The sequence below is a fragment of the Ailuropoda melanoleuca genome, chromosome 14 (assembly GCF_002007445.2).
Source record: "Ailuropoda melanoleuca isolate Jingjing chromosome 14, ASM200744v2, whole genome shotgun sequence".
Lineage (NCBI taxonomy): Eukaryota > Metazoa > Chordata > Mammalia > Carnivora > Ursidae > Ailuropoda > Ailuropoda melanoleuca.
Window position 1 is genome coordinate 106,599,426 of NC_048231.1, and position 26,245 is coordinate 106,625,670.

Below are 26,245 nucleotides of genomic sequence, written 5' to 3' on the forward strand. Positions count from 1 at the left end.
GGGATAGACTGGTGATGGGTAGTAAGGAGGGCACGTATTGCATGGTGCACTGGGTGTTATACGCAACTAATGAAGCAAAACTTTACATCGGAATCTGGGGATGTACTGTATGGTGATTAACATAATATAATAAAATAAAATTAAAAAAAAATAAAATAAAAATAAAAGATTCCATTCAAATGTCATTCGAACGCCCTGCTAAAAAGACGACCACTGGTAGTATGTATCTTAGTTCAAAGTACGCACGCTTTTTAACCTAGCAAGACATTTCTGCTACTTTACCTCAAAGAGATAACCTGACACGTATGTAAAAATGCACAACACAGTTTATAAGAATAAAAAGTGGGAACAGTTTAAATATAAAATAAGGGATTGGTTACATTTCATTACATTTATATAACTGATATCTCCTATTAAAAAGCTAGTGTGTATCTACACACATCTACAAATGGTAAAAAATACAATGCTAGCTTAAAATAATGTCTAAAAATCAAGATTAATTTAAAAGTACATGTGTATTATAACCCTATTTATGTAAAACTATGTCCAGCTGATTTATCTAGATGAGGCAGTCTGGAAAGGGCTCACCAAAATGCTAATGTGGTTAACTTGGGGTGGTGGAGCTATTTCCACATTGTTTGAATTTTCTTTTACAAATATGTTACAAGCAGAAAAGACTTTTTAAAAACAAAAAGGCTTACGAAGAGTTTAATGACAGGATATGCTTATGATATATTAGAGTTTTAAAAAGCATGGGTCCAAATCATAAACATACCATAGACTTGAATATGTAAAAGTAAATAGGACTAGAAAATTAAAAAAGAGTAGAATCCAATTCCATCTCGCCATTCCCTTACAAGGTGTTCTCTGGGACGGGGCATTCTCCCTCCCTCCCACAGGCTCAGCTGGAGGGAGAGGCCGACCCGGGGCACAGGTGCGCCATGTCCAGGGGATGACGACCTCGTGGTTTCCGACTGCCTGCACAGATGGCTAGTCTTTCCAGGACAGCCCCTGGATTCTTCTGGACGGTGGGTGGCTCTGGCTTTGTTTTCTTTTTAATGAGCCACATCAGCACATTCTCTCCCCCCATCCACTCCCACTCCAGGGGCGAAAGCAGGCTCCAGGCATTTTGTTTTCTGCATGTTCCCACGGTGCAGCAGGGGGAGAGTGTTTGCCCTTTCTTTCAATTAAAAAAATAAATAAATTCTCCAAACACGCAAACCCTCAGAAATCCGTGGCAATTAAAGAAGCAAATGTGTCTCATGAAAAAGCTCCCACAACAGAGGGTGTTACATCTGCTCCTGCAAGCACAGGGGCGTAGATAAGGTTAATTCAGCAAAACTATACTTTCCCCTGACTCAACACATACAGCCGCCAACCCTGGGCAGCGTCTGAGGAAAGAGAATGATAGCAGCTTAAGAAGTCAGAGACACTGAGTGGCTTCTGCTGAGTGGTGAACCCCAACCGGGTACTTGATGCAGTCACGAGCAGGACGTATACGCCCGACACTTGAAGATTCTGCCAGTGTGTGTAACCAAATTCTCAATGATTACACGTTTCTCTCTGAAGAACATCCTGCAATTACTTTTTCTGGCAACTCACTTCAGTGAGATCATAGCAAATACCTCCCCACCGTCCCCAATCATGCAGCTTCTGGTAAATCAGACATACGTGTCTTCCTCATTCTGCCCAAAAGAGTTACCAGACACAGGGAAATGGGCAGTACTTATGTTTACTTTAAAAGTAAGCATTTCAGAACGCTTTAATTGTGCTGAAAATCTCATGGTACAATTAAGTCCTCACAAGCCTCCCGTGATGTTCAGAGATGCTAATCACCTGAAGGACAAAACAGCAACCCAAATTCAACTAGGATCCCACCTCTAGTTCTGGGCTGGGGCCTGGGAGGCAAAAAGGCCCACGTCTTAAATAACAAGAGTGCTAGGAATGTTGGTATTGGAGGGGTTTATTTGACGGGTAAGTGGTGAAAAGTTAGTGTTTGCACTTCCTGTTTATTCTGCTAAAAATAGACATACTCTGAGTATCTCTGCTGGTCTTGTCCTCATTCTCTGGTTTGGGCCAGCTTTCCAGAATGTTCCTGCGTCCTTAGGGAGGACCAGAGGAGCATGCAGGGGTCAGAGAAAGTGGTTCCTCAAGAGCGGCTGAGTGTGCTATCCAAATTTGAGTCCGGATTCTCCCACTGCGACTACTTGATTCTGTAACTTATTTAATGGGGAAAGCATTAAAGCGAAAGGCATAATGACATCTGTTATATACACATGGGGAGACGCCACAGTTTTTAGCAGGAGTCCAGCCTCGGACAGAGGACTGCAGAAATCTAGTAAGTCCTGGAAGACAGAAGCCTGTATACGTGAAGGCCAAAGGCATGGTCCGCAGCCAGGACAGAAAGGCCATCTAACACCCTAAGGAAGATGTCCCTGACTGGGTCCCAGGGGGACAAAATCTGAGTCATTCCCAGCCTGTCATCTGACCTCCCCAACCCAGACCATCCATAACTGGGTTCCTAACCGAGTGCTCCGAGGGCCCTAGCAGTCTGACGATGCTGGGAAACCGCTTCTCAGAAAACGTTCTTCAAGGCATTAAGTAAAATACACGTATTTACAAAGGAAATAAGTTATTTTGAAGACGATCAAAATTCTACAGCAAATAAGTGATACAATACTATATGGACTTTCTTACTAATGCAGTAAATAACAGTCTGTACCACTGTTTAAAATAATGATTACTGCAAATGATATCCAAGGCGTCCAGCACATGAAAATCTCTGTGATTTCCACTCGCAACAAGCGGCAGGTCCTGCCAACCCTGCTGTGCGTTCCTAGTAAGTTTATCAATGAACCCAAACAGAAGCCCCCCAAGTAGCTAACCGGAGGGTCCTGAGCGCTGTCTTCAGTTTTGGTGCCGAAGAAATTAATTAAAAAGTGCAAGTATTCACACCTGTTGAAAACGGTTGAATTTTGGAGATAAAGGCTAGAGACAAACCGAAATGACATCACCCCAGGTCGAAGTTCAGACCCAGGAGAGTCTGCTTTAAATCTCATACTTTTTAAACAGAGACCCTGAGATATAATTTATTTATTGAAACATAATTTACATACCATAACGTCTACCCATTTAAAGAGTATAATTCAGTGGGTTATGAGTATATTTACAAAGCCCTGCAATCAACACCGCTATTGAATTCCAGAATATTTCCACTGTCCAGTAAAGAAACCCTAACCTCCCAATACCCCCTCCCCCTAGCAACCATGGATCTGTTTTTGTCTCTGTGGATTTCCCCATTCTGGACTTGTCACACACAGTTGATTCTCATTATTCATGGTGTTACGTTCTATACAGTCTCCTTCAACACTGAACCATGGCTCCTAGCAAAATACAGGGTTAGGTTCCTATGAGCCTCTTAATCGTGTTTTTATCCACCAAGCAGTACAAACCCTTGTGCTATATGTGTTTCTATTTAAAGACACGTATTTAGTACATATTATCAATTCATAATGTTGAACTCACAGCCAAGAGCATTTTCTACATAAAGCACAACATATCCCTCTTGCACTGAGGAAAACTCAACAGCACTCCCGCACTATGCTTGGGGTAATTTTCAACAGCAACATCATAAGAAAAGCACAGGAGGATCCTGGGAAGAGGGCAGAGCAGGGAGCTCTAGGAATCTCTCCCCACCTGGGCCATGACGGCATGGGCAGAATCTGTCTGATGGGACTATCTGGGGACCGTGGAGTCTGCTGCAGCCTTGCAACTGTCCAGGGGAAGTAGTCGGTTTGGTCTCTTCTAGCTCTTAGCGCAGTCGCAGCTACCCAGCCATGCGGCAGGCAGCTGTGCACCTGCTTCTGGAGCAGCCCGCAGACGCCAGGTGGGCAGAAAGGGCCCCGTCCTCCAAAGAGCGGGAGCCTATGCTCTCATCACTGACGGCTGCTTCTGATCACACAGGTGCAGACACAGAGGCTGGCGGCCCATGCCGTTGCCCCTCCAGCTCCAGCTCGAGTGACTTCAAGGGCATCGAGAGGGCGAGCGCGCCTTTATCCCCCTTTTGTTTTTCACTTTTCCCCTTTTGGGAGCCACACATTAGGACACTCAAAAACAGCTGCNTGGCTGCTTCTGATCACACAGGTGCAGACACAGAGGCTGGCGGCCCGTGCTGTCGCCCCTCCAGCTCCAGCTTGAGTGACTTCAAGGGCATCGAGAGGGCGAGCGCCCCTTTATCCCCCTTTTGTTTTTCACTTTTCCCCTTTGGGAGCCACACATTAGGACACTCAAAAACAGCTGCATACGTGGAAATTAGGAAGGGACTGTGCGTGCCCAAGGAAAGGCTCAGAGAAGACCTGAGAAGACACTCAGTTTACACCTCAGGCTGATCCTCGGCACAGNTGGCACAGAGACAGCCCTCAGCAATCACAAGTATGACAACAACAAAATGGCAAACCCTGGGGAAGGGGGAGAATCTGATTTCCAGAGTTACTCCATCATGAGATTCTAATGTCCGGTGGTCAGCCAGAAAATCACGAGGCACACACAGAAACAGGAGAGTCTGTCCGCTGAAAGGNGTCTACTGAAAGGAAAAATAGAATTCAACAGAATCTGTCCCTAAAAAAAGACCTGATGTCAGATCTGACTAGACAGACTTTAGACCAACTGTCTTAAAGATGCTCAAAGAACTAGAGGAAGATGTGGATAAAATTATGAAAAAAATTATGAACAAAATGGAAATATCAGTAAAGAAGTAGAAAACTAGAAAAGAAACCCAAAAGAAGTTCTGGGTGTTATATGCAACTAATGAATCGTTGAATGCTATATCAAAAACTAATGATGTACTATATGCTGGCTAAATGAACATTTACAAAAAAAGAAGTTCTGGAGCTGGAAGTACAGTAATTGAGAGGAAAAATTCACTAGAGGGACTCAAAACAGATTTGAACAAACAGAAGAAATATCAGTGAACTTGAAGACAGGACAGTGGAAATGATTAACATGTGGAATAGAAAGTACATTAAAAAAAAAAAACCACACACACAAACAGAGCCTAAGGGACCAGTGGGACACCATCAAGAGGACCAGCATACACACTGTGGGAGTCCAAGGAGGAGAAAGGGGCAGAGAGAATATTTGAAGAAATAATGGCTGAAAACCTTACTAACTGTAAGAAAGACATGAATATAAAATTCAAGACGCTCAGCAAATTCCAAGTCAGATGAAGTTAGAGAGACCACTTGGAGGTACGTTATAACCAGACTTTCAAAAGACAAAGAGAGAACAGTGAAAGCAGCAAGAGAGAAGAGACTCATCACATCCAAGGGATCTTCAGTGAGATTATCTGCAGATTTTTCATCAGAAACTTTGGATTTCAGAGAAAGTGCACCAATATGGTCAAAATGCTCTAAGAAGAAAAACCTGTCAACCAAGAATCCTATATCCAGCAAAACTGCTGCAAAGTGAGAGAGAAAACAAGACATTGCCAGACAAGCAAAAGCTGCGGGAGTCAGTGACCACTGGACCTTTCCTGCAAGAGCCGCTCCCATGAGTCAGACAGGCACAGGGAAGCCGTGTGCGAAGTAAGGTTTCAGGCAGGGCTAACATGTGACCAATTATAAAAGCTAAAAACCCAAATGTAAGACCTAAAACTATAAAACCCTTGGAAGAATACTAAGGACAAATGCCTCAGGACATTGGATTTGGCAGTGATTTCTTGGATTCGACAACAAAGGCACAGTTAACAAAAGAAAAAATTGACAAATTTGACTTTGTACAGAATTACAAATGTTGTACATCAAGAGACATAACCCACAGAGGAAAAAGGCATCCCACAGAATGAGAGAAAATACTTGTGAGTCATGTATCTGATAAGGGATTAACATCAGGAATATAAAGAATTCCCAAAGCTCACCAAACAAACAGAACCTGGTGCAAAAAAGGGCAAAGGACTTGAACAGATGTCTCTCCAAAGAAGATGTCCAGGTGGCCGGCCATTAGGCACTGAAAATATGCTCAACATCACTAAATATTAGGGACTTAGAAATCCAAAGTATGCGATCCCACCTCATAACCATTGTGACGGCTACTACTGAAAAATCAGGGGTGCACCCGGGTGGCTCAGTCGGTTAGGTGTCCAACTCTTGATCTCAGCTCAGGTCTTGATCTCGGGGTTGTGAGGTCAAGCCCCACATTGGGGGTGGGGGGAAGAAAAAGATAAAAAGAGAATCCAGAAAACAACAGGTGTTGGTGAGATGTGGAGAAACTAGACCCCTGTGCACTGTTGGTGGGAANGATGTGGAGAAACTGGACCCTTGCGCACTGTTGGTGGGAATGCAAAATGGTACGGCCATGTGGAAGACAGTATGACAGTCCTCAAAAAATTAAAAACAGAACTACCATATGAAGCAGTGATATGTATACTGCAGGGAATATACCCAAAAGAATCGAAAGGAGAGTCTCAGAGAGAGATTCGCGTCACGTTCATAGCTGCAATATTCACAACAGCTGAAGTGTGGAAGAAACCCCCACGTTCACTGATGAATGAATGATGAACAAAATGTGCTCTGTCCACACAAAAGAATATTATCAACCTTACAAAGGAAGGAAATTGTGCAATATGATACAACACGGGCAAATCTCGAGAACACTGTGTTCAGTGAAACGAGCCCATTGCAGAGAAAAATACTGTGGAATTCCACTTTTATGAGGTTCTTAGAGGGGTCACAACCATATAGACACGAAGTAGGGTGGTGGGTGCCAGGGGCTGGAGGGAGGGCAGCATGGGGAGTTAGTGTTTAAAAGACAGAATGACTCAGTTTTACAGATGAAAAGCATTATGGAGACAGGGTGGTGATGGTCGTACATCACTGTGAATGTATTAATGCCCCTGAACTGTACAATGGCAAATTTTATGTCATCTGTATTTTACCACAATTAAAAAAAAGAATACGCAGAAAAAGTGACAAATAGGACACTGTATGGACTGTGAAAAGGACACGTGTTTCAGCCTGAGAGCAGAAGCAGGAAGGTGGAGCAGTGCCCTTTCTGATGTCAGCTGCACTGCCAGCTGATTCTGCCCCGCTCTGCACGTCTGCAAATGGCCACCCAAGCATCCTGAGTATCGATTTTGGGCAACAAACACATTTGCGTGACTTCACCTCGGAGGACAGACTGTGAAGGGAGACCCATGACAGCGGCCTGTACGCCCGGCTGCTCTCACCTCCCATTCTCTCCAAGGTGTCTGTGTGCTGCGTCTGTGACCCTTTGGCCCCTCAGTCCTGTCTGCGGCTCAGTCCTGTCCCTCGGCACATCTAGTCTGTCCACTTGCTGGTCTGTGGCCATCGGGGACAGCGCTACCGTGAGCAGCCCTGCACAAGTTCCAGTGTGGGAAGATGAGTTCCACATTCTGGTGCTTTGGTGAAGGGACACTGGTTTGGAGTTTTACTGTGATATCTTTGTACGTTTGGGGGAAAAGATTAGTAAGGGGCAAAGTATTTTTCCTAAACATAACTGTGGGTTTACTTCAACATCTGTTACAAGACTGATGACTCTTCACTTGGAATAGTAATACAGGCGTCTCTTAAAGGACACATCAAGGCTCATAAAGTCAGTAAGTGAAGGAGAGAGTGGGAGTGGCCACAGTCAAGCCATGAAAACGGCATTATGTGACTGACATCTCAGAATCCCTGCTGTAGGAAAAGGACGTGGGACTTGAGTGTCACCTCCCAGGGTGGCCTTAGCAATGTCCTGGCCGCAGATGGACACTGCCTTCCACACAGTTCTCAAGTCCGTCCTGAACATGGAGGGTGTCAGGATGGCTCCAGCTCCCTACCGTCCAACACAACTGCTTCTCACACCCGGATGCAGCGTCTACAGTGACCGTCCACTGAGGACGGCGAGAACAGAGCCCCAGCTTCCCCAGTGAGGGGTCAGGAGGCTGGGCTTTGTGAATGTTAGGGCCACTCTCCTGTTTAAGTCTGACAACCACCTGAGGTGGGCACTGCTGTCCCATCTTACAGACCAGCACATTGAGGGTCAGTTGATCACAGAGCCAGTGACAAGGGGCTGGAGGCAGAGTCAGAACTGAGGACTCCCAAGCCCCTTGCGCCACACAACAGGGAAAGGCAGGGGTTGTAGGTAACAGGCTCACACTGGACACGCAGCGGTCAGAAACCCTAAGCCAGCCAGTTAAACTTTGGGCTATTTCTCTGAGGACAGTGGAGAAGGAACAGTAAATAATTAAGACAGGATGCAAGGAGGCTGCAAAGAGCCAAAGGCATCCGAGCTTCCCGTGGGAAGTTCACACATTCCCACATGCAAACACCAACCCTGGAGCTTCCTGCCTTACTCCGTGGCTTCAGTGAATCAGCCTCATGGGTGCCAAGTACCACCCGCAGTCAAGGGAGAAGAGAGCCCGCGGTAGGGCCTCTGTCCCCAGCCCCGCGCGCGAGTCCAGCCGCTGCGGCGGACGACCAAGTGCAGATCTGAAGCTCACACGCGGCTCCGCACCCACCACTCAGTCTTCCGCACGGTGTGCACAACCCCCATGACCTGGGTCGGCCAGGACAGAGCCGTGGAACGTGAGTATGGCGCAGACGGACGAGCCAGCCCAAGGACAACTGATAAAAACAACACAGGGAAGCACAGGAAGAGGACAGAGGACAGGCGGAGGGACGGGAGGGGGTGAGGCACAGCAGCTTGGGGCCAGGCCGCTCTGAGAGGGTGCTGGTGGCCAAACACCGGAGCCACGTGGCTGGAGGCCGCGGCCGAGCCAGGGGCCACGCCGAGGCCGCAGGGCATCCTGGTACCCCAGCAGCACTCTGGAGCTGGGGACGAAGCAGACGTCACCGTGAGGAAGCGGCGGCTGTGCGGGCTTCTCGGCACCGTCAGCAGGACACCCAGCTCAGCAAGGCTGCTCGGCAGGCAGCAAAGCCGTCTGATCTCGTGCCAGAAGACCAGTCAGAAAGGGAGGTCAGTGGATCTCCTGCGGTTCCCTCTCTACGTGTTCCCTTCCTTTAGCACAAACAAAACGACCACAGCGAACGCTCACAGAGCACAGCCAGCACGCTCAGAGCACCTGCATGTGTTGCCTGTTTATCTCAGACGACTGAGGGGCATGTGTGTTCCGATGGCCCTCATGCACAGCAGGGACTGCGGCACCCTGCCCGCCTTTAGAACCAGGCACCTGGCCCCAGGCCTCGGCCTCCAGTGTCCTGGCCTCCTCCTGCCCCGAACACTGCGGCCACGACTCCCAGTGTGTGCTCAGCCCTCCGTCCCCACCGTGAGCTGCAGCTGTCACTCTGCTAGTGTCCCTGAGGCGACTCTGCCCCGTGCAGGCGGCCAGCACGCTCACCACAGGTGCAGAAGGTCCAGTCATGACCAAGTAGACAAGGAAATGCCATTTTCCAAATGTCAAGCCTCACCTGCACGTGGTCCGTCCCTTCAGTAGTTTATTTTGAAATGTGAAGATTCTCCCAGGTTTAGAGATGAAAAAACACACCTAAAATTCAGCTCTGAGAAGTGAGCATCACAAGGACCTGCTTTGACTCCACAGCAAGGCGCCCTCCCTTTCAACTATTAACCTGCATTAGCAGTTTATTTTCCCATAAAATGATACTGGTACAGCAAAGCTAGGCCCTCAGAGCGAAAAGTCAACTGAAGTTATAATTTAAAGCTAGCATCATTTTCCAATCCTAAAAAGACAGTGGAAAACACACACTAGCAACCACAAGCTTCATTCTTGGGTTACTGCCTAATGCCTTTTTGTTAGTGAACTCCCTTGCTTCCAGTTAAAATATGAAGGCATCAATATTATTTTTATCCTCAGTATTTAAAAATCAGAAGTCAACACTACTGAAGATGGAAAATGCATTTTAAATTTTTTAAGCCTTTCTAATAAATTAATGTTGACCAAACAAACATCACTTTCTTTCATCTGCCCCCCAGGCTAGAAACAAGAACCACACAGCTCTGTCCTAACAGCCGACAGCAGAAGGCGTGTGTGTGTGAGACCGGTGCCAAGCACAAGCAGCACCCCCACCGCCTGGTACCTCGTTTCTGGATGAAGACCCGGAGCAGAGGGTTTGCACTCGAGACCGCCTTGCAGAAGTTGTCATCGTTGTTGATGGGCAGCAGGTCCCCGTGCACGTCCGCGTAGCCGATGGTCACATCAGTGTTGGAGATGTGGTGCGTGTGCACGACCAGCTTGTAGAAGTCTTCAAACTTCCCTGGCTTGTGACGGTCCAAGGAGAACCTTCGGAACTCAGCCCCAAACTACAACGCAAGACAGGGAGTAAATGAGCGGCGGGGAAAGGTACGTGAAATAGAGCTTGTTCACTGAATGACAAGTGTGTGCCATCCACGAGGCCTGGGACCCAGCGGTGGACACTGTCCCTGTCCTCACGGAGCTCATGCAAAGATGGAGCTGCGGGGATCAGTTCCGTCAACACTGAGGGCAGGACGGGCGCCGGAGCTCAGGCTAGAGAGGAAAAGCAATGTCAAAATTAGAGGACAGTGGATGAAATGAAACAGAAGCCTTGGTGAGGGCCTTCACCTGGGGTGGCCGTGCAGGCCCAGGCTAGGGTCGGAACAGCCCTGAGGCAGGGTCAGACACTCAGAGGCAGGAGGGATGCGAGGGCCCGCTGAAACCTCTGGACTTTTTCCTAAGGTAATGGTAGTCCCGTAACAATTTTAAGCAAGGAAGTGATTTGATATGATTTGCATTTTTAAAAGACCAAATGGCTATACTTCAAAAGGATCAGAAGCAGAAGGAAAAGGCAAGGAAGGGAGGAAGGTGGTAAAAGGGAGGCTTCAGAAATCTCAGGAGACAGGGCCCTGGTACTGGCCAAAAAGACAGAGCAGGTCTCTCTCCAGAGAAGATGGTATTCACTCTGGCTGCTCTGGGGAATGCCCGGGGCTCATCTTTCCTGACAGTCCCTGGCCTTGGCTCAGATGCCCACGCAGTTCTCTGCTGGGAGAGGACCCTAGGTCACCTCCCATGGGCTCAGCCATCCTGGGATCTGAGGACCCCGCCTGTTTGGCCTAAGGTTTTCTAGATTGGGACATACTGCTGTTCCTCACTTGGCAATAGAGACCTTTATTCATCAGGCAGGACAGATTCAGTGCTCTTCAATATAAGTGAAAACTAATTATAGTGGTTCCAAAATACACAAAAATGAAACGTCTAATGTTTATACTAAACGAGTCATTACATCATCTAGACATTATGTCAACTAGTCAAGGGCAGATCAACTCAGACCATGTGGGTTTGTGTGGTTCTCAAACTGGGCACCAGCATCACCTGGAGGCTCCCAGAGGTCTGGACAGGGCTGATCTGGAGACCAGCCCGAGAATTTGCATTTTTAACAAGTTCCCAGGAGAAGCTGATGCTGTTGGGCTGGGGACCGCACACATAAAACCACTGATTTTAAAGGAATCCGTCTCCAAACCTCCACGTCCACAGATCTCTGAGAACCAGTCTCTTGTTCCATTCCCTCTTTTTAAAAAGCAAAAGAAAACAAACTCCTCGCCCATCCTGCATTGCCCTAGGAACAAAATACTTCAAGGCGCACAACAGTGGGACATTCCAAAATACTGGTTTGGGAAAAGCCACCTTCAATGAGTAAGCAAAACCCCTAAGGCCTGCCTCCCACATACCGGGTAAAGGAAGGAAGGGCCAAGGGCCCGCTCAGCGCGAGGGGCCAAGGCGAGGCTCTCCCCCATCCCTGCTGCCATTGGGGCGTGCCCTTGAGGCGTGGGCCTGTGAACACAGCACAGCAAACCTACAAACCCCTCCCCGCATTATTTAAAGGTAAGCATTAAAGTCTTCTCAGTATTTATTCCAAGCAGGCGGCATTAGCTGGCCCAGGGTGACTGATGCAGCATCAGGGTTGGCTCCTGTGGACACAAAACCTGTCAAGACACAAGAGTCCAAGCCTATAACATAAATTTCATGTGATTTTTTTCAGATTTGGTTATGACTTCACATCACAATGTTTACTCGAACAACAGCCATCATCTCTGTCATCTCGTGTCTAATACACGTTAACCTCCAGAGCGGTTAGTCTTCATCCGAATACACCCTCTTTTCATCAAATACATAAAGAGAGGTGGATCCTGTCTAACGAAACTTGTGAGCGTCTCTGACTTCCACGATTATTCCCTCAAACTGGACACCATGCACTTGCTCTAAGGGACTCCAGCTGCCTCTCCTTCTCTCACTTTGCTGGACTCAGGCCACATCCCAATGAGCAGTGACAATCAGCACGTCAGCCAAGCCCGTTCCGCAATGTTTCTGTCTTAATTGCGTTTGGTCTAAGACACATCTAAGTTGTTTCTCACTTCTAGTAGTTTCTTCCTAACGTGTTGATTTGAAATGAAAATGAATCTCGACTTCTTCTTGATAGAAAGCAGGTCCGACCAGTCTGATAAGGAGGCTGACTTTGTCAATCCAGCAGGATGGTGAACACGCTTCACCTGTTGAATGAGCCTCAAACTTCAGCAAAAAGAGGTATGAAAGGGGATATTAGCATTTTCCCTAAAATACACATCACATAAAATTTACCATCTGTGCAAAGTCCCCACCATCCATGTGCCTTTTCATCCTGTGAACTGAGTCTGTCCCCATTAAACATGACGCCCCGGCCCCTCCCCCACCCCTGGCACCACCATCTACTCCAGGACCCGAGGACTGTGACTCCTCTATGCACTTCATACGCGTGGAATCACACAGTTTTGTCTTTTTGTGATTGGCTCGTTCCCCTGAGCAGATCCGTGATGTCTCCCATTCTGTGGGTTGCTTTACTCTGTGGATCTTGGTCCTTCTAGGGGGAAATGTCACGGCTGTGGTCAGGGCACAAAGAAGAAACGGTGGACTGTCTGAGGTAGCTAACTTGCCTGCTAACCTAGGGCAGGAGCCATAACGAAAGTTTTTCTTAAAACTTTCCTTAGTAAGTACTGAGCTTTGAAGTTGTAACTGGTTTGGAGGGAAGACAGGCAGCCCCCTTTGTGGGGTTCTGCCCTTTTGAATGTAGGACAGCAGGTGCGTGTCTGACCCTCACAGTCACTACGTGGTCGTGAGCCTTGCCATGAGACCAAACACCCACAGTGGAGACTCTGGGCGTTTCAAGATGCTCCAGTAAACCCTGAAGTTGGTTTGGGCATTCTCATAGGGTTCCCTATACACTAATGCAGTGGTCTTCAAATGTCACATACCCCCTAAAGAATTTTGAAAACTACCCCTATAAAAAGGATAATATATTTTAAAGTTAGCATCTAACTTTACTTTTTAAAAAAATATTTTATTTATTTATTCGAGAGAGAGACAGAGATAGCGAGAGAGAGCACAAGTAGGGAGGTGAGGGAGAAGCAGGCTCTCTGCTGAGCAGAGAGCCCGATGTGGGGCTCAATCCCGGGACCCTGGGATCATGACCTGAGCTGAAACGAAGGCAGACGCTTCACCGACTGAGCCACCCAGGTGCTGCTAACTTTTTTATAATAAAAATAAATAGTTGCAAAGGATATAATTTCTAGCATACTGTAAATACTTCTTTTAAAAATAAGTATTTTATTGGAGGATCTTTTAAAAACAGTCAATGAAATCTAAATGCCATAGTAATTTGATGCTACCATCATGCATTTTAAAATAGAATAAACAAACTCTTTTATAATGATCAGAAATTCTACAGGGTTCCTTTTCCTGTTTGGTCTTTTGTTTCTATTATACTGCCCCAAGAGGATTTAATCCTAACATTTTATCATAATAATTTATGCTTGAGTACCCTATCACTCTTCTATGCAAGAAAAACCGATAAATTGAATTAAACATTCTATTTCACATTGCCATAGTCTCTATTTGTGGATAATATTTCTACATTGTTGTCAGTGGGTATGCAGTTTTAATTCTGCAAGATGGAAAGAGTCGTGGATTGTACGCACAACAATGTGAATGTAACTAACACTGCTAAACTGCTCAAAAACTGGCAAAGATGGTAAATTTAATGTATGTGTATATTTCCAAAACTATAAAGTATCATAAAATAGATTTTTTACAGTTAAGAAGGTTCTAGCCTGAGTCATTACAATTATTAAATCACAATCAGAACATAGTTACAAAATTTCACAAATAATTATTCACCATTCAAAATAAACATTTAAAAACGCTTTCACTGGGGCACCTGGGGATAGCAGTCGTTGGGCGTCTGCCTTCGGCTCAGGGCGTGATCCCAGTGTTCTGGGGTCGAGCCCCACATCAGGCTCCTCTGCTGGGAGCCTGCTTCTTCCTCTCCCACTCCCCCTGCTTGTGTTCCCTCTCTTGCTGGCTATCTCTCTGTGTCAAATAAATAAATAAAATCTTAAAAAAAAAACAAAAACGCTTTCACTGAATGAAAAATGTTTAATGTGACAGGAGGCAAGCGTAGCATCGGGCCTTTTGCTGCTTCTTGCTGTGAATGTCAGCACTGAGACATATTCTCTCGTCAGCAGGTAGATGGGACTTAGGGCTCTGAAGGCATGCCAGACCCCATCTCTCTGACTCTCAACGGGTAATATGCCAAAAATAAATAATCACAGAGTGGTCTATCATTAAGATTATTTTCAAAAATCTATTAGCTGACAATTTAATTAGGACAACTTTCAATGCTGTTGAAAGCAAAGTACTGGAAACCACTGGACTTGTAAGATTTCCTCCACGATCCTCGGAACAATTCACAGTTTCAATTTCTGGTAAGTACAGGAAGAATTACACTACAATGAACTGTGCCTGCTAATTACTGCATCTACAGGAAACTTGTGTAATCTGATATAAGGGGTAGTAAAAATATACGATTAGTACCCCATGCCATTAGTTTTTTAAACAAGATACTTTTATCACAATGAAGTTGGATTCTTATGTAACACCATTACCAAAAGTCATTCGAAATGGATAAATGACCTAAATGTAGGACCTAAAACTACAAAATTCTTAGATGAAAACTTAGGGCAAAAGCTTTAGGACACTGGGTTTGGCAATGATTTCTTGGCTATGACACCAAAGGCACAGGTAACAAAAGAAGAAATAGACATTGGACTTAGTGAAATCTATCTTTTGTGCATCAAAAGACATTATCCACAGAGGGGTGGCTCAGTCAGTTAAGCACCGACTCTTGGTTTCGGCTCAGGTCATGATCTCAGGGTCCGGAGATTGAGCTCTGCATTGGGCTCTGCACTCAGCATGGAGTCTCCTTGTCCCTCTCCCTCTGCTCCTCCCCCCACCACTCACTCTCTCATAAATAAAATCTTAAGAAAAGACACTATCCACAGAGTATAAAAGCCTGTAAAAAGGGATAATATTCAGAATATGCACAGAACTTCTAAGTATAATGTGGCATCTATCCGTACAATGGAGTGTTACTCGGCCTTTAAAAAGGAGGGCTATTCTGGCACCTGCTACCTCGCAGGGGAGCCTGGAGGACACTGTGCCAAGTGAAGTGAGCCAGCGCCATGTGCCTCCTCCTGCATGCAGTCCCTGGAGTCATCAGATCATGGAGACAGAAAGCAGACAGTGGTTGCAAGGAACAGGGAAGTCACTGCTTAACTGACAGACTTTGGGTTTCACAGGACAAAAGAGTTCTGGAGATGGTGGGGACAGCTGCACAATACTGCAAATGTACTTAGGGACACTGAACTGCACACGTAAAATGGTTAAGTGGCAAATTTTATGTGATGTGTATTTTACTACAATAAAAGAAATGGAGCAGAATAAGATGTCCACAGGAGGTTGTGAAAAGCTCTGATTCATTCCTACAGATACAGACGGCCACACACATATGCAGGGCTATGTATGTGATCAGGGAAGACCTAAGAAGGCTAAAATCTCTCCTACCTGGCTGATCTTGGGATTCTGTGAGTCAGTAACTGAAGGCTAAAGTGGAGTGTAAGCAGCTGGAGTGTTGAAGATATGCCCCAACACACACATACAGCCCCAAGCAAAGGCTGGGGGCTTACTGGTTCAAATCATTTAAAGAAATCTCTGTTCAATCACCAGATGACCATGAAGCTAATTGTGGTCTCACACGACAAATAATAAACTTTACAGAGTTAGTCTAGGAAAGTCACCACACAAACCAAAAGCAGCAACAACCACAAACCCTTAAGAGGGAGGGTTTGATTTCCAGAGTTATCACATCATATTATTTAAAATGTTTAGTTTTCAACAAAACCATAAGATATATAAAGAGACAGAAAAAAATGGTCTCCATGCAGAGGAAAATAAGCAGCCAAAGCAGTCACTGAGGGGCCCAGATGCTGCACTTACAAGACAAAGATCTGAGATCAGCTATTATAATTATGTTCAAATAACTGAAGGAAGCCATGTCTAAAGAGCTAAAGGAAACCATGAAAGCAATAAACAGAAATTATCACAAAGAGATGAAAATAATTTTTTAAAAAAAGAATTAGACAGAAATTTTAGAATTGAAGAATATAATAACTGAAGTGAAGACGTTCCCTAGAGGGAATTGACAGACAATTAGAGGTGGCTGAAGAAAGAACATGCAAACATGAGGATGGGTCATTTGAAATTGTACAGTCTAAGGGGCAGAAAGAAAAAAAGACTATCTCAGAGATCTGTGGCAATCTGCCACACATCCCAAGGAATACATTACCCGTTGAGAGTCAGAGAGCGGGGTCTGGCATGCCTTTAGAGCCCTCAGTCCCATCTACTTGCTGACATTCACGGCAAGAAGTAGCAATAGGGCCGATGCTACACTTGCCTCGTGTCACATTAAATGGTTTTCATTCAGTGAAAGAGTTTTTAAATGTTTACTTTGGATGGTTAACTAGAGAGAAAAAGGCAGAAAGAACATTTGAAGAAACAACGGCCATAACTTCCCAAATCTGATTAATCTATATATCCAAAAGTCCAAGCTACAATTAAGATAAACTCAATGCAATCCACACCTAGATGTATCGTAGTCAAACTGTCAAACCCAAAGCCAAAGAGATAACCCTAAAAGCAGGAGAACAATTCATTACATATAAAGCATCTGCAGTAACATGAATGACTTCCTATCTGAGATCATGGAGGCTAAGATGTTGTAGAATGACATGTGGGGAGAGAATGTCAACTGAGAATCCCATATCCAGCAACACTATCCTTCAAAAATGAAGGAGAAACGAGATAGTCCAAAACACACAAAAACTGGGAGATTTTGCCACCAGCAGACCTGCTTTATGAGAAATATTAAAGCTATCATTCAGGCTGAAATAAAAGGACACTATACCTTAACTTGAATCCACGGTAAAAATAAAGAGCACAACTAAATGTCACCACAGCGGTATATGTAAATGATAGTCCATGTGTATTTTTGCTTACTCATAACTTGTTTCTTCTGATTAAAAGACGACTACCGAGGCAGCCTGTTTTCCTACCTGCTGGGAGCCTCAACTTGGTCTACCCCAGGCACGCTGACCCCACAGCAAGAGTAGGTCTGAAAAAGTTAACACTGGGTGTGGATAGTGCCAGGCTCTCGAGTGGATCCTGGCCTTATGTTGCCCCCCAAAATGTGGTACTAATATATCCTACAATAAAGATGAACCTTGAAAACATTATGCTAAGTGAGAGACGCCAGCCACGAAAGGCCATGTACTGATGCATGAGTCTGTTTACATGCAATGTACAGGACAGGCAGATACATAGAGAAAACAGGCTAGTGGTTGCCAGAGGCTGGGGATAGAAGGAATTGAGAATGGCTGCTAATGGGTAGGTTTATTTTTGGGGTGAACAAAATGTTCCAAAATTAGATAGTGGTAATGATTGCACAATTCTGTGAATATACTAAAAACTATGAATTTATGCTCCAAAGTTGTGAATTTTATTTCATGTGAATTTTTAAGTTTCACCTCAAAGAATAATTTTTTTAAATAGCCTATTGAAGGCTGATTGGAAGCTGTATTCGGAAACACGGAAACCCCGGAGAGTGACACTGGACAGGTTCAATGCAGGCTCTACTCTTGCTCTAGGCATACAGGAAACCCTAAGGGACCAAGAGTCCAAGCATCTGTTGTCAGCACACATCAATTTAGAAGATAAAGACTTGAGAACTCAAGGAAGCCCCTCCCCCCCATTACTGCTGGGTCTTGAAGAGCAGAAACAGGATATGAGACTTAGTCCAAGCTGGTAGGGCAAGCTTTTCCAGTTTGAATTGGTCCCACAGTGTTGAACTGGTAAGGACAGAGGGCAGGCATTCTGAACAGGGTAGAACTTGCCTTTCCTCACACCCATCTCCACCCTGGCTCCAAACTGCAAAAGGCCCTCAGTTCCTCTTCTCCAATTCAGAAACTAAAACCCTATATGAATGATATTTGTGGAGTCACAAGACTCAGACAATACAAATCTGTTTTCATCATTCAATGTCATGTGACTCCAAGGGTGATCAATTAGCATTACCATGATTATTTCTTATTTTCCGGGATAAAAATATTAAAAATGTAGAATTTTCTTTTTCTTGATATCTAATGAGATCTCTCTATACTTTTCTGTATGTTAAAAAAAAAAACAAACAAAACCCGTTTTGTGTAGAACACTGCAGAGCACTAAAGGCTTGTCTGGGTTAGCTGTTTTCATGTCCACAATTAAACGTTAAGCTTCCCCATTGGAAGTACTCCTCCAAGCATCCACACTGAGGGTCTCAGAGAGGTTGAGACATCTGCCCAAGGCCACAGAACTCCTTGATTCCAGGCTGGAAATAAGACCCCCCATTTCCTGCTACCACTCCAAGCTAACCAAAAAGTCATTCTTCCTACAATGGAAAACATGGTCCCCAGCTTTCCTCTTAAACTCGCTCAGGTACTATTTTCTTTAAAACTCCAAAATGGCACATTTTTTGATGAGGAAGCGGCAGCTCTGGCTCAGTGTCATCCCTCCTGTTAGGGCTAAAGTCAAAGGGAAGAGGAGAAAAATCAAACTGAGCACTCTCTTCTCACTGAGGCCCTTTCCACTGCTGTCTTTCCAGCTAGGGAGGGCATCCAAGGCTTGAACCCCATGTGATGTCCCTGCATGCCCCAAAGACGATAGACAGGACCAATTAACCACTGTTTCTAGCACTTGAGGATTAAAGGCTCACACATATTTGTGTTTCTAACAGTTTTGTGGGGACAGGAGTTGCACACACACCATTTTTAATCTCAAGCCACTTGGGAGAGATGTATTATCCCCTTCATCCCCTTCACAGAGGAAGGCAGCTCAAACCCAGGGGGGCAAAATAACTGGCTCATGGTCTCTCTTTGCCACAGTGTCTGACTCAACTGCCCCCACCCCCAGCTCACCTTCCCTTTCGGGTTGGTTTTCACAAAAAGGGGAATTGAAGGGGATTTTAGGTCTCTGATTAGGTTTCTAATTCTGAATTTCTACCCTCCTTCATCATTTCCTTAAAAAAACCTGTTTTTTAAAAAGCATTCTTTCCTCTTATGCATATAAATCAAGGTAGTCTTTGTTCTGAAGCAGTCAGAAAAGCTGGCCACACATGCCTGCGAACATAGCCACCACGGGGGAAACCAGCCAGATTCATGCAAGACAGAAAAAAAATAAAAATAAAAAAAAGAGGAAAATCAAGGTCTAGTATCTGGTATGATGCTTGAGGTGCCACCTGGAGCCAAGAGCTCACCTGTTCTGGGGTTGGTCCAGTACCTGGGCTGGCTCATGAGGGTCCCACGTAGGGACATCTGACTGAGACAGCTGTGCACTGTGTGAGGGCATGTTCTTGCAGACCTCTAACACACATGCTTTTAAAAAAGAATTGGAACCACACTGTTTGGTATGTTTTTCTTTACAGTTTGAATAGGGATAGAACCACAGAGCTCAAAATTCGAAAGGTGTTCAGTAAAAAGTCTTCCAGCGCCCCAGCTCCCTTCCTACAAGAACCAGTGCTTCAGTTGTGCCCTTCAAAAGGCCTGTGAAGGCGTTCTATGCAAACTGTATCTATATTCCTTCTTTTCCAAACAAACAATAGCATACTATCCACACTGGTCAACTCTGTGCTTTTTTTTCACTTATCTGCTATATTTTGAAAATACTCGCTTTCTGGATGCTTGTGGTCTTGTGGAAGAGGTATCTCCAGCTCTCAGCTGCCCCTGAAGTGAGGAAGTTAAGTCACTGGGCCCACAGGGACATGACAGGGTATTGTCAGACTCACCAGGCAAGGCCATAGGAGCCAGGCATTAAGGTCGAGTATTTATCAGCTAAAATTTGCTCAGTAACTGAGTCACTGCTAGGACACCTCCCAAACGCCATGCAGCCATAAATCTGTAATTCCTATGTGAGTGACAGCAGCAGACTACCACAGCTCTTCACTGGAGTTCCAGCCCATGACAGCAGGGTCTAGACTAGTTCTAGACTAGCAGTTCTAGACTAGTAAAGTTCCTGCGCACAAATTTTCATTGAATTAAGAATTAAACCTCTGTTAACTGGTTTTAAAATAAAATTCTAGAATTTTAATTAAGTCAAAACAGGAACACAGGAGGCGATATGAGCATGAAGTCACAGACCAGGTCCCATGCCACACACCAGCCCAGTCCCGTGTATGTTAGATTTGAAGCCAAACATCAGCACCCGCACCACCCCCGCCCCCAGGTGTCAGTACATAGGTGATGTTTTCACCATCAAAACCAAGGAGGCAATGTTCCAATGACTATTTGTAAACAGGTGAGTAAACGGGTGAACTGGAAGGGTCTTTAACGATGTAAAACACAGTCTCTGTGGTAATCTGTTTGTGACTATACTTCAGATGGTGTAGTTCAACGTTAAGTGCCCGTTTTAAAGGCACAAAGGAACCCGGTCCCCCAGTGCAGGACACTTTTCTGCTCCGGTGTCACATCACTTTCCAGGGGCCAGCTTGTGGAGGCTCCCTCCCCCTCCTGCTTATCTCCCGATATCTGCCCACAGATTCATGACTTCTCCCTTCCTACCTGGGGACAGGTGCTGTTTTTCTGCTTGTAGAGATCCGGATATATATTCTTACATCTCAGGCTGATTTCAGAATGGCCTAGTAGATATCCAGCTAAATTCAGAGGACCGGTTGAAATGGAGTCCCGTACTCCTCCGCCATCTTGCCCCCCTCAGGCCACAGTATGAAGATTCCTCAAGATGTTAAAAATAGAGCTACCCTACAACTCAGTGATTGCACTACTAGGTATTTGCCCTGATGACACAGATGTAGTGAAAAGAAGGGGCACATGCACCCAATGTTCATAGCAGCAATGTCTACAATAGCCAAACTGGGGTAGAAGCCGAGATGCCCTTCAACAGATGACTGGATAAAGAAGATGTGGTCCGGGAGCGCCTGGGTGGCATAGCGGTTAAGCGTCTGCCTTTGGCTCAGGGCGTGATCCTGGCGTTACGGGATCGAGCCCCACATCAGGCTCCTCTGATATGAGCCTGCTTCTTCCTCTCCCACTCCGCCTGCTTGTGTTCCCTCTCTCGCTGGCTGTCTCTATCTCTGTCAAATAAATAAATAAAATCTTTAAGAAAAAAAAAAAAAGAAGATGTGGTCCATATACACAATGGAATATTACTCAGCCATCAGAAAGGATGAATACCCACCATCTGCACACACATGGATGGAACTGGAGGCGACTGTGCTGAGAGAAATGAGTCAAGCAGAGAAAGACATAAGCAATAGCAGGAGCATCACAGGGGAAGGGAGGGAAATCTGAAGGGGGAAGAAATCGGAGAGGGAGACGAACCATGAGAGACCGTGGGCCCCAGGAAACAGACTGGGGGTTTCAGAGGGGAGGGGGTGGGGGATGGGGTACCTGGGTGATGGGTAATGAGGAGGGCACGTGTTGTGACGAGCACTGGGTGTCACGCAACTAATGAATCATTGAACACTGCATCAAAAGCTAACGATGTGCTATACAGAGGTTAACTGAACATAGAAAAAAGACACAAAGTCTCATGGGGTCTCAACCACACCCAGGGTCTGCCTGAAGGTGCTTCTTGAAGAAATTACTTTCCCAGGAAGGAAGGGCAGTCAGCCGCTCTGACCCCCTGTCTTCTGCTGGAGATAAACCGGGTGGGAGCCCTTGGGCTGGTGACCCTAGGCCGTGCCGTCCACTAGTGACCGTGCGGTAGGCACCACAGGCTTGCTGCAGGCAGATGGGCTCTCCCGAGAGGCTCTGAAGCCAAGTCCCACCTGCTTGCAGCTCAGATCCCTTCCTTGGGTAGAACTGACTCTAAAGAGAAGAACGTCTGAGAACCACCACTCACTTCTGCTCCTCCCTTTCACCAGAGCGTGACCCCCAGAACCACCACACCACCAGGACACTCCCAAAAGTGTCCTATGAAGTGACACGTCTCTGTACTTGAACTCACTCCTCCAAACTACCAAGTAGGAACTTACTCACCAAACAAATACTTTCCTGCATGGGACTTTACAGTTGTGAAAGAAAAATATGGTCTCCATTGTAGCCCCGTCCCCCTCCCCCAGATCCTGGAGTACAGTATGCCCACAAAATTCATTTACCGACTAGCTAGTGTAATGCACGGCTCCTGCTTTCATCATCCAATATATATGCATGGAGTGGCTCTAAGCAATAGGTTCTCTCCCACACACTGGGTAAGTGAGTGAACAAAACAGAAAAAAGGCTGTTCTCATGAAACTGATATCCTAGCGGGGAAGATGGGTAGCAAACAGTAAAAAAGATGCAGGTGGGTAAAACATACGGTATGTTAGAAGCTGGTACGTGCACGGGAGGAAGGGCAGAATACACCAGGCAGGCACGTGTGCTCCCTAACCCGCCGGAGCTATGCGGGAGTGCAGACCCGCACAGCAGGAGGGCTCCCGGGGCTCTTCCCTCAGTGTGGGAGGGGTCTGCCTCCCCGCTACTGCCTGGGCTTAGAGGACTTGGGGCGAACCCCTCAGCCTGTCTGCAGGGCGGGAGGCTTCAGGAAGCAGAGGGTGTGGAGGCTCCCGCACAGGGCAGGTTACAGCCAGGGCCGCTCTCCTCCCGATCACCGATCACCGATCACCGCACCAGCACAGCGCCTACGACCAGAACGGTGTGTTACCGCTAACCCTTCAGGGCTAGACTCCTCAGTCATCCCGAAACCGCTGTAATCTGGAGGGGTCAACGAGGGTCCTAGACACGAAGCCTCATTCTGACACCCCCTGACCAGGGCCCGAGTCTGAAGCACAGGATTCCTAGGGTCATTTTCTAGTGTAATATGTTCTTGATCTTGGATAGAAGATACTCCAGGGGCCACTTTGTCCTTTAGCGCATGACAAACGCCGACTTAAAATGATGCACTCACCTTACCCGGTTATCCACCCCGGTTATGCCCGCAGCTTTCCGAGCCCGCCCAGCGTTAGGGACCCAGCAACCCAGGACCCGCCCCGCCCCAAACGTCACCGAAGCGCTGCCCCTGAGGCCCCGCCCACCGAGGCCACACCCCTCAGCAAACACTCCCCCTGAGGCCCCGCCCTCACCAAGGCCGCAGCCCCTCGGCATCGCCACCCCCACCTGTGAGGTCCCGCCTCCAGGCCCCTCAGGTGAGAGCAACCGGGAAGTCATCAGAAACAGATTTTCAAGGCAAACATTCACCAAAATATTTAGTTGTCAAAAATGTTAACTGTAAAATTTAACCAAACAGAGGAAGCATATTCCCAGGATGAAATACAATTAAGCCAACAGAAACGCTGTATTACAGGGGCGCCTGGGTGGCTCAGTGCGTAAAGCGTCTGCCTCCGGCTCAGGCCAAGATCCCAGGCTCCTGGGTTCCAGCCCCATATTGGTTTCCCTGCTCACAAACCCGTTTCTCTCTCTCCCTCTGTCCCTCCCCCTGCTTACGCCCCCCCCAAATAAACAAACAAACAAACAAATAAAATAAATAAAATCTTTTTTAGAAAGTGCTGTATTAGAAAGAGTTGGGAAGTGAGGGAACACAAGGCAAAGCTGAATCTAGTGTGATCCTGAGGGCCCAGCCCAGGGCTGTGATTACTGCCTAAGCCAAGAGCCCAGGGAGCCATGCAGCCCTGGTGCACCTGCGGCCAGGGAAGCCAGGCTCTCTGGGGCTGGACCTCCCAGCGTGTGCTCCTTGAGCTGGCTTATCACTGTCACCTGGGACCTGCTGGAGATGCGTGACCTCAGGCCCCAGGCTTGGGGAGGGAGTCAGAATTCTACTCTAACTAGATTCCCAGTGACTCACGGACACATCAGTCTGAAAGGCAGTGTTGGACACAACACAGCAAGAGCCCTGCTATCACCGCTAGGGGCTGTCGTTTCATACTGGTTCCTTGAACAACATCTTACTGAACACCAGGTATGGGTGGTACCCAGTGCCAGTGTGGACTGTCTTCATGGGACTGATGGTTGTCTGAGAGCCCAATGTTGGACAGTAATCACACATGCAAATATGTAATTACAAACTGAGAGATGCACACAAGGGTACTGTAGGACACAGGCCCTGATTCAAACTGTGTGTATGAGGAAAAGAAATATTCAGGTGAAGAGAAGACAGGAGCCACAGCACAGATGGAAGGAGCCCAGACAGCTCCAGATGTGAAAGATCTCAGGTGCCATTCTGTAAGGTAATGCAATCGCCTCAGGCCTTTTGGGGACAGGGCCAAGGAGCAGGAGTGCATGTGCATGCCGCAGAGGAAAATGTGGGAAGATTCCCATTTAGGGAATGACCAGGAAGCACAGGCTGTTATCCTCATGTGGCATCTGTCAGAGCGTGGGACTCTGCCATGGGATGACTTCCTGGGCTGACATGTTGGGACAGTTTAAAATCAGGCCACAGACCTGTGAGTCAGATGGGGTGGAGCTGACAGCAGAGCCTGGCCCCTTCCTGTGCCCCATGCATCCACCCTGATCCAGAGTGATGATAGCCCAGCCACCAGTAGCCGCAGAGCTGCTCAGATGAACATCCTTCGTGAGGCTGCTGGGAACTGAGCACCCAACGCACCTGGGTCACCTCAAGGAGCATGTGCGTGTGCTACAGGTCACATGTGTGCTCCTCTGCTCACACACACGCTCTCCAGCTCACACCTGCGAGCTGCATCTGTGGACCCAGCACTGGTTAATGGAGTTGTGGGGTTGGGCTGAGAGTGGAGGACACAGAGATTTACAAACAGGGTCTATGGCTCCTGTCTGGCAGGGATTTCCAGTACAGTACATCAGGTGTGGTCAGTGCCATGCTTTATGTACAAGCTCTCTTTAATCCTAACAGCCACCCAGAAGTGTCACTATTCCCATTTCAAAGGCCAGGAGACTGAGACCTGGAAGGATTCAATCCCTGACCACAGTCATGAAGGTAGTAAACAGAAGAACTGAAGTGAATACCAGAAATAAGGCAGAAAAGAGCTAAAGAGCGCCAGTGGTGGGGTGAACACTCCACGTGGGAAGTCAAGCACCAGGATACCCCACTGGGAACAGACTTCCCAGGTAGGAAGGGGCACCTGAACTGCTGAAAGCATGGATGATAAAGGGCTGACAGCAGTTGGAGCAGTGTGATGGAGAGCCAGGCTGCTCTAGGAGCTGAAGGTCAAAGTGCAGGAGACCTGGTTGCTATGAAAGGTAGAGCGGGCAGACTGGGGGGACTGCCAAGGCCAGACATGTAGGAGGTAAAGTCCAGGTTTCTCATCTGTCCCTGCCTTCATGGGACTTCTCGGAAGCAGAAACCCACTCCAGCAGAAGCCTGAAACCCTGGCCCCCGCAAGGAAGGTTACATCCAAGTATGAACTCACGATTCACAAAAAAGGGGGTAGTTTCCAGGGATGGAGATGCGCTGAGGTGTCATGGGGTCTGGACCAGTCTTATCAATACAGATGGGAGGGCAGAGTCATTACACACAAGGCTCTGCAGGTGCAAATTCCTGACTCACCTTTACTGGCTGCATGACTCTTGATCATTTAAACTTCTCTGAGCATATCTCCTCCTTTGTAAAAAAGGGACAAAAACATATTTTTCATAGTGTTTTTGTGACACTCAAACACATGCGCCATCCTGAGAGACTGTGGTCCCAGAAAAGGCCCGCTGTTCACCAGAGTGCCTAGAGAAGGTCGCGCACAGGCGTTCGCAGGGCTGTGGTCTGAGCCCTTCTCGAAGACCGAAACTTGCAAACACAATGAAGGCAGCCCTTTCGTGACACACCCCTAGCCATGCAATTCAAGGGGCATCTGCTAAGTGACATGTCCAGGTGTGCCAGGGACCAGGGTCGTCGCCAATACTACTCTGCCCACAGCTGCAAAGAGGAGGAAGGGGGAGAGTG

The 26,245-nt window shown here is 46.8% G+C and overlaps 1 protein-coding gene across 1 annotated transcript in view; it reads right to left on the bottom strand.

Annotated features, from left to right (window-relative positions):
• PARD6G (par-6 family cell polarity regulator gamma) overlaps positions 1–26,245 on the bottom strand; it is a 91,227-nt gene that overhangs the window by 55,174 nt on the left and 9,808 nt on the right. Inside the window, exon 2 of the mRNA XM_034642222.1 lies at positions 10,053–10,275. Coding sequence (XP_034498113.1) covers positions 10,053–10,275 — 223 coding nt within the window. The remainder of the gene's footprint in view (positions 1–10,052; positions 10,276–26,245) is intronic.